Source organism: Trichechus manatus, unplaced genomic scaffold (assembly GCF_000243295.1).
Source record: "Trichechus manatus latirostris isolate Lorelei unplaced genomic scaffold, TriManLat1.0 scaffold00011, whole genome shotgun sequence".
NCBI lineage: Eukaryota > Metazoa > Chordata > Mammalia > Sirenia > Trichechidae > Trichechus > Trichechus manatus.
In genome coordinates, this window is record NW_004443947.1 from 28,637,909 (window position 1) to 28,647,126 (window position 9,218).

The following is a 9,218-nucleotide window of genomic DNA, read 5'->3' on the forward strand; positions in this document are numbered from 1 at the left end:
AGGTAATTTAGGTTGAGGATGAGACAAGTGCACATTTGTTTAGTGCTTTACCATTTGCAAAGCCCTTTCACCCACAGAAAGAGGGACACTGCACCTGCACCCCCAAGTCTGCACATTCATGCCTGCCTCCTTCCTCCTGCAAACTAGCCGTAAACAAATATTGATCCCCACCCCTCAAAACACAACGGTTTAAATATAATGTTTACTGTGTGCCAGGCACTGTCTTGAGCACTATACATATGTTAACTCATATAATAGTCACAGCCACGTCAGAGGTAGGTACTACTGTAATCCCATTTTACAAATGCGGGAACTGAATGAAGCACACAGAGGTTAGGTGATTGGGTCAAAGTCACAGAGCTAGTAAGTGACCAGCTTATTTACTAGGGCCAGGATCAAATACATAACTAGCGCCATGCTGCCAAGACAACCCCTGCCATCAGTGGGGTCCCATCTCACTTCATGGCCGTAAGTTCATGTAATGCGCTAGATGCTATCGTAACCATGGCCAGAGTACTAAGGGAGCAGAGGAAATGAGCTCTGATTGGTTCATTTATCAAACATGTATTAAGCAAGATGGTACAATGAAACACTTTTATATGGCTTTTCTAGCCATGGTCTTGTAACTCCCACCAAATGATTGGCTGGGCCACAGTCTTGCAGGGGATTGGTTGATTTACTATGCAAATAGTGGCTTGCAAATCCACCCAACAGGATTGAGCCCCTTGTGGACCATCAAGAAGAGTTTGGATTGGAGTGCATCCTTTGGACCTGGGGTCCCTGCACTGAGAACTTCCTAGACCCAGAGGAGAGAGCTATTATACTGAAGATGGAGAGAGGTGGCTGTGGTGGGCTGGCAAGCCCAAAGAGAGAGGGTTGAGCGTCTTCCGGCGGGAGGCTTGCTGGCAGAACTGGGTGCCTCTCAGCAAGCGTAGCAGAGCTAAAATAACTGTAACACTTGTTCAAGCAGGGCAGAAGCCTGAGTGTACACTGTTCAGGGCTTGCATGCCTCCTCCTCCCCTCTCTACCCCCGAGCAGATGGCAGGAGTCACACGAGCCCTCAGGAAGTGCAGACTGGGGTAGCGTGACAGCAGCTAGAGGCAGTGGTGACGTGAAGACAGTACCTGACCTCAACCACAGAGTACCTGCTCAGCGATATAAGAATGGGCATGGGTAATTTAGGGAAAGGTAAGCAGTTCCCTTTGGAGAATCTCTTATTGTTTACTGTTTGCTATAAATAATAATAATGGCTTTCACTTTGCCAATACTGTGTGTTTTATGTGTCTGGCTTGATCACAGATAAACGTAGCACCCAGAGAATGGCTGATGTCAGTGGGTGTATATGCCTCATTCCTAGCAGTCTTATGGCTGTCTGCAAGTTTGAGGCACAGCCTGTCTGCATGTGCAATGCAGACAGACAGACATGTCATACAAGCACCTACTATATGCCTAAAGGAGTCCCTGGGTGGAGTAAACGGAAACAGTTAAAAGCACTCGGCTGCTAACCAAAAGGTTGGAGGATGGAGTCTACCCAGAGGCACCTCGGAAGAAAGGCCTGGTGATATACTTCCAAAAAATGAGTCACTGAAAACCCTATAGAGCACAACTCTATTCTGACACACAGGGGTTCACCATGAGTCAGAGTTGACTTGATGGCAACTAGAGGAGAAGAAGGAGCTGGGAATCAGTGGTTAACAAGACAGATGTTGTCCCTGCTCTTAGAATTTACAGTCTAATAGAGGAGACACACAGCAAACCAATATTTGCACAAGTAAGTATTTTAATTTCACCCGTGCTAAGGAAAAGTAAAGGGTGCTAGAGAACGTATGTATGTTGAGAATGAGGGAAGACTTCATAGCGGTAGCAAGAACTGAGTTAAATGTGTGTGTGTCTATGTATAAGTATGTGTACACACATATACTGAGACCTCTGTACCGAAGTCATGTAATTAAGAATGTAGTATTAAAATGGGGCAACACGTAGGTGAGGTGCTGCTAAAACTGTCATCTTTATTCTGGACTGCTTGTGGACTCCCTCTCTTCACTGCTTCTTTGTGCCTGTGTAAAAAGGTAAGCAGAGGAAAGGGATTCTCTTGATTTTGCTTCGACTGGTGAAAGCTTTGGTGCAAAGAATAAGCTTGAGATCACTGGCTGGAGTACAATTTATTGTTGGATATCTTTTTCAGCCCCATCTCTATGTCTTTTACACCCAAGACTAAGAATTATTCCACAGGGTGAAACTCACAGCTAAGAGACCCTGCAGTGTGCTACAGTGGTTAAGATCACATGCTTGGGACCAAACAGACATAGTTTGGTCACCGTGTCACCACTAAAGAGCTGTGAGACCAGGGCATCTGTAAAATGGCATGGCAGATACTGCAGGCAGGCTCACTTGACACTGGCTGTAATCCACATCTCCCTTTTCCACCTATACTAAAGAGGCCAAAACCCAAAATACTCACATTCCCAGCCTCACCTACAGATGGGGGTGGCCAGATGTTAGAGCTCTGGCCACAAGTCTCTGGGGAGTCTTTTCTGAATAAAAAGGCAAAGCCTTGATGGGTGAGGCTTTCTGCCTTTTGCTTTTCCACCTCCTCCTGTCTGAAAGGCAGGCTGTCCAGAGGTACAGCAGCCATTTTGTGACCATGAGGATGAAGAAGGAGGAAGAGAGAAGAAGCTTGGTTCTTTGATGACAGTCTTCTAGTCCTGGACCTCTTGTTATGTAAAAGACATCAAATAAATTTCTTATTTGTTTGAGCGATTCTTTATCAAATTTTCTGTAATTTGCAATTTACTACGTTTCTAAACTGATGCAAATGGGATAAAAATGGAACCTACTTCACAGGTTGTGAGGATTCAGTAACGTATTCACAGTGCAAGGTCCGTGTGTACAGTGCAAGGTCTACAGCCTGGCACTCAGCAAGCATTCATGAAACACAAGGCCCCTATGTTGATGGTGGTAAAGAAAAGAGGAGGAAGAGAACGAAAAACCTGGCACCCCTTTGGCGAGCCACGGAACGGAGTGTGGGGGCAGGAAGCTGGGCGGGGCGGGTCCTACCTCGATCACTGAAGTCATCCACCAGCACGATCTCTGCGACCAGCTCAGGGGGTGATCGGTTCAGCACGCTGTGCACGGTGCGGAGCAGGGAGGACCAGCCCTCGTTGTGGAAGGGGATGATGATGCTCGTGTTGGGGAGCGTTTCCAGGTAGTGTTTGCTGTTGCAGCTAGAGGGAGACACAGGAGAGAGGGGGAGGACAGGTTCAGCTCTCAACCTGCCAAGAGAACTCTGTTTGGCATGTGGTTCGGCTAACGGCAAATCCCACCTCCTCTCCCACCTTCAGGGAAAGAATGAAAGCTGAGGACCGCTGGGTCACTTTGAATGCTTTCTTCTACTTGGCACCCCAGAGTCCTGCCTCCAGCCTCTGCACAGACAGTGCACAGGGCTGTGTATAAAAGACCTGCTGCCTCCCACCCCACATTGTATGGGAGTAGTTTCAACAACAAGGCCAGCGCTGATGGAGCAGACAGAGGTTGGTGCTGAGTGCTGTACGCCGCTGTTGTGTTTAAGTCTCCCTTGTTATATGCATTATGCCCATCCTCATGTTTTCACGTAGAGGAACAGCCCTTCAGTAACACTCAGGCCTCTCTCCCAACCCTGCACACATTGCTCCCCGATGGAAAAGAAACGATTTATACCCTTGGCAAGTATGGAAGAATACACTGGCTTTCGTGGGCCCAGCCCCCTCCGTCCCTCCGTCCCTCCCTGGTTGCTGCCTGCAGAAAGCAGTTTTCTCCTCTGCTCTCCAAGCACGTGGTAAGCTGGGAGTGAAAGGTCCTGCACCTGTGGGGAAGGACTGATGTTTTGTGTGTTTGAACCACCATATCATTAAAACACCCCAAAGAATTAATATCGTTCCTTAATATCATCAAAGTTGGTGTTCAAATTTCCCTGACCTTCGTATGTCTTTTTACAGTTGGCTGGTTTAAATCAGGATCAAAACAAGATCCACATACTGAATTTGGATGATATGTCTCCTAAGTCTCTTTTATACATAAGGTGCCCCCTCATCCTCTTTCCTTTACAATTTATTTGTTGAAAAAACTGGGTCATTTGTCTTACATAGTTTCCTACAGTCTGCATTTTGCTGCTTGCAACTCCGTGGTGTCTTTTAACATGTTCCTGTGTCCCCTGCCCCCAGCCCCCTTCCTTCTTAGTTTCTATAAACTGATAGTTGGATCTAGAGGCTTGGTGTGATTCAATTAGATATTCTGGCAACCTCTACTTAGACAGTGAAGTGTGCACACCTTAAAAACGAAACAAAACCTGTTGCCATTGAGTCAGTGCCGACTCATAGTAACCCTACAGGACAGAGCAGAACTGCCCCATACGGTTTCCAGGGAGTGGCTGGTGGATTTGAACTGCTGACCTTTTTCAGTTAGCAGCCAAATGCTTAACCACTGTGCCACCAGGGCTCTGTGCACACCTTAGGAGACACATAAGGTCCATCTGTCTTTCTTTTTGTGATGTTGTTGTGTGCTGTCAAGGTGATGCCAACTCACAGCAACTCTGTATGACAGAGTAGAGCTGCTCCATAGGGTTTCCTAGGCTGTAATCTTTACGCGAGCAGATCACCAGGTCTTTTTTCCCATGGAGCTGCTGGTGGGTTTGAAGGCTGATCTTTGCTCAGTTAGCAGCCAAGAGTCTAACTGTTGTGCCACCAGGGCTCCTTTTGTGATGTTAGTGGCCAGTAATGATTAATGCTTAAATCCTTTATTTCATCAGGAATCTACAAAATGGTGATATCCCAATTCTATCATTCCTTCTTCATTTATTAGCTAGAACACTTCTATAGACAAAAACTTTACCACATCAACTATTTGGTTACCCCAAGGTACAGGAAAGCCAAGATGAGTTCTGGAATCTTTCAGAATAAGTTGGTTCCCTGTTATTGTTGTGTGCTGTCAAATTGATTCTGACTCAGAGTGACCCTAGATGACAGAGTAGAACTGCCCCATAGGGCTTCCTTGGCTGTAATATTTATGGGAGCAGATTGCCAGATCTTTTCTCCCATGGAGCAGATGGTAGGTTCGAACTGCCAACCTTTCTGCGAGTAGCCAAGCACTTAACCATTGTACCATGAAGGCTTCTGAGTTGGTTCCCTAGCATCCTCCAAAGGTGATCAACTATTTTTCATTATATACTAATATATTTTAACATAATTGACATATTTCAATTCACTGAAGTTGTTATTCTTATTGATTTCCAAATAGGCCCATCTTTAGCCCAGAAAGTCTTTTCAAAATTGGCTTCTGAGTCCTTTGAATATGACAATAGAGTAAGCTTCTTTGCTTTCTGATAACAGATATGAAAAGGTTCTCCATGCTCAACTTGTACAAATTTTCCTTTTCTTACCTGGAATCAGCCATTCCTCCAAGAAGCCCTAGCTCCATAATGTTACCAATATCACCATTTAGAGATCACAATCTGGGCACTAAGGGTATTCATTACTTACTGGGTTGGTTATTTCTCTATGCGTTCTCAGTGGTCAGAGCTAGAAATATACTTTAAAAGATACACCATGAATTTAATATTTAAGACTACGGAGTTTTACTGAACTTTCTGATTTTACATTGTATCTCTTTTTAAAATTGAGATGTAATTCATATACCATAAAATTCACTCTTTTAACGAATATAATTCAGTAGATTTTAGCATATTCACAAAGTTGTGCAGACATCACCACTCTTTAATTCCAAAACATTTTCATCACTCCAAAAAGAAACCCGTATCCATTAGCAGTCACTCCCCATTCTCCCCTCCTCTCACCTCCTGGCAACCACTAACCTATGGTTTGCCTATTCTTGACCATTTATAAAATGTAATCATATAATGTGTGGCCTTTTGTGTCTGGCTTCTTTCACTTAACATATTGTTTTCAAGGAGCACTTATGTCATAACATGAATCAATATGTTATTTCTTTTCATGGCTGAATAATATTCCCTTGTATCCACATTTTGTTTATTCATTCATCAATTAATGGTCATTTGGGTAATTTCCACTTCTTGGCTATTATGAATAATGCTGCTATGAGTATTTGTGTACAACTGTTTGTGTGGACATATGTTTTCAATTTTCTTGGGTATATACCTAGATGTGGAATGGTTAAGTCATAAGGTAACTCTACGTTAAATTTTTTGAGAAACTGCCAAACTGTCTTCCAAAGTGGCTGTACCATTTTACATTCCCACCAACAGTATATGAGGGTTCCAATTTCTCTACATCCTTACCAACACCTGATATTACCCGTATTTTGACTACAGCCACCCTAGTAGGGGTGAAGTGGTATCTCATTATGGTCTGATTTGCATTTTCCTAGTGAGTAATGATGGTGAGCGTCTTATGCTCTCATTGGTCATTTATGTATCTTCTTTGGAGAAATGTCTATTTCCTTTTCGGATTGTTCATTGCTGTTGTGTAGAAATATAATTGATTTTTGTACGCTAATCTTGTATCCTGTAATCTTGCCAAACTTATTAGTTCTGATGGATTTTTTTTTGTGTGTGACTCTTTAGGGTTTTCTATATATAAGATTATGTAACAGAGATAGTTTTATTTATTTTTTTAGCAGTGACTTTTTGTACTTTCATAAGCAATTATTCATTGCAAAAGTTAATTACAAAACCCTGATAAACAAAAATTTAAAAAGCCATCCATGGCCTCATCTGTGAGATAGAACACTTTTCCAATGATCCTTTCTACATTTGTTAGTTGATACTGAACTGTAAATAAGCTTTCTCATTTCGCTCTCTCTTCCTCTTTCCCTCCCTCCTCTCTCCCTCTCTTCCTTCCTTTCTTTATTTATTTATGTCACTAGGGACACTTCATTTTTATTTTATTCTATGGGTCATAAAATTGCTATTTCTATTTGTTTGTTAGTTAATTTGTCTTGGTGCTCAGATATTCATAGATTCAGCCAGTGAGAGCCCCTTCAAGCCTGGCTCCTGGCCTTGTCCTTCTCTGAGCACTTCCTTACTGTCTGGCTTATCTTGTGCTTTCCCAGGCCCAGCCCTAGAACGACCCATTTCTCCAAGGAGCCCTCCTGTTAACTTTTCTATGTCTCTCTTCCCAGTCATTTTTCTTTAAAAGTTCATACAGGCTCTTGGCTTGAATTTAAGGTAGGTTCACACATTTCTTAGCTTGTCAGGTGAGAGAGGTGGGCAGGCTGTCCTGAGAAACCTCCAGGTGGAGAGCACATCCTGAGGGAAGATGAGGTGAGGCAGAGCCTGTGAGAAACTCTAAGTCAGCACAAGCAAGGGCCAATTTTGAGTAAACAGGAATTTATCAGTCACCTTTTCCTTGTGGCTCAGGCCCCTCTGGACTCCTGAGAGCAAGAAGTTGTGAATAAAGCTTGAAGAGTCTTTTACCAAAAACATTGTGAAACATATGATCCAAGTAGCACAGATACAGGGCCCCTGCTGGCAGGCTATAATATAACTAGGAAGTCTCTAAGACCCCTTCATTACAAACTTCCACAGAGCTTTGGTTTTGTGAGGACTTCAGTGGTTCCTGGTTGCATGTGACCATGACTGGTAGCTGTAGCTCATTAATACAGACCACAGGGTTCCCCGGCAATGCCTGCTGGGAGTCAGGGACAGACCACAGAAGTGGGACAGGTGCAGTAGCAGAGCCCCTAGGAAGTAAAGTAGCTAGTATACACTTGTGAGTCACCCCTGGGAACTTCCAGGAACCCTGGGAAGACATTTGCTGAGGGTGGAGTTCTTGTCTGAACAAAAGGGTCAAGAACCAATTAAATCTTACTGTAATTAGCATAACTACATTAGTATCCACAGAATTATGAGGCTTGGGCTTGAGTAAAATTGGGAAACAGATATGCTTTTATTTTTCTCTTCGTTCCCTTCAAATCAAATAAAATCCCACCTCCAGAAAAAAACCTGAAAATTTCCTTCTAAAGCAGTAGTTCTCAACCAGCGGTAATTTTGTGCCACAGGGGACATTTGGCAATGTCCGGAGATACTTTTGGTTGTCACAACTGGGGGATGCTACCAGCATCTAGTGGGTAGAGGAAGCTTCTAAACACCCTACATTGCACAGGACAGCCCCTCACAACACTTATCTGACCCAAAATGTCAATAGTGCTGAGGTTGAGAGACCTATTTCTAGATGTATACATCTCATTGATTCAGAAAAATTGTTTATATATTGAGAACATTAAGCTACCTTTGATTACTATAAGTGTTGCAAATTTTTCCCTGCTTATTGTTTTTTGCATTTAATTGTATATTTCCACCACCACGTGATGCCATTAAGTTGACTCTGACTCAGGGTGACCCCATCTATGTCAAAGTAGAACTGTGCTCCATAGGGTTTTCAATGCTGATTTTTGGGAAGTAGATCACCAGGCCTTTCTTCTGAGGCACCTTTGGGTGGATCTGAACCTCCAGCTTTTGAGTTAGCAGCCAAATGCATTAACCATCTGCACCACCCAGGGACTGCAATTGTATATTTAGATCTCCAGATATATAATTTGTATATATTCATATCTATTAATTTTTACATTTATTTTTTCTGTTCTTGACATTATAGGTTTTTCTAGTCCAAAAATTGTAAAAATATTCACCCATTTCTTATGCTTTTATAGTTTTATCTTTTACTTTTAGGCATCTGGAATTTATTTTGTGGTTGGGTGGAATGTAGGGATTTCAATTTATTATTTTCATAGCAAATAGCCAGTTCCAGTAACATACATTAAAAACTCTATCCTTTCTCCATTTTTTGAAACAGCAAAATTAGTACATTCTAAATCCAAATATATAGTCAGAACTGTCTCAAGGATTTCTATTTTGTTCTAACGATCTGTCTATTCCAGTGAAATTGTCATTGTACCTTAACTGTTGCAGCTAATAACTGTGGTGAGGTCAAAGAAAAATCACACTGAGATTTTGATTAGGAAGGTACTTCCTATGTTAACTTAGGAAGAACTGATCATTTTTTTCATCTAGAAACATTGTATATTTTTCCATTTATGTCTCTCAAAATAGTTTAGTTTTTTCCTTTTTGTTATGATAATTCTTTTGTTTTTTTTTGAAAATTTTTTAATTGTACTTTAAATGAAAGTTTACAGAACAAATAGTTTCTCATTAAACAGTCAGTACACATATTGTTTTATGACATTGGTTAACAACCCCACGACATGTC

General features: G+C 42.3%; 1 protein-coding gene across 2 annotated transcripts in view; it reads right to left on the reverse strand.

Moving 5' to 3' along the window:
- Positions 1-9,218, reverse strand: part of GALNT10 (polypeptide N-acetylgalactosaminyltransferase 10) — a 279,243-nt gene that overhangs the window by 112,625 nt on the left and 157,400 nt on the right. For both annotated transcript variants that reach the window (XM_004371277.2, XM_023726591.1), the window contains one exon: positions 3,058-3,224. In XM_004371277.2, coding sequence (XP_004371334.1) covers positions 3,058-3,224 — 167 coding nt within the window. The remainder of the gene's footprint in view (positions 1-3,057; positions 3,225-9,218) is intronic.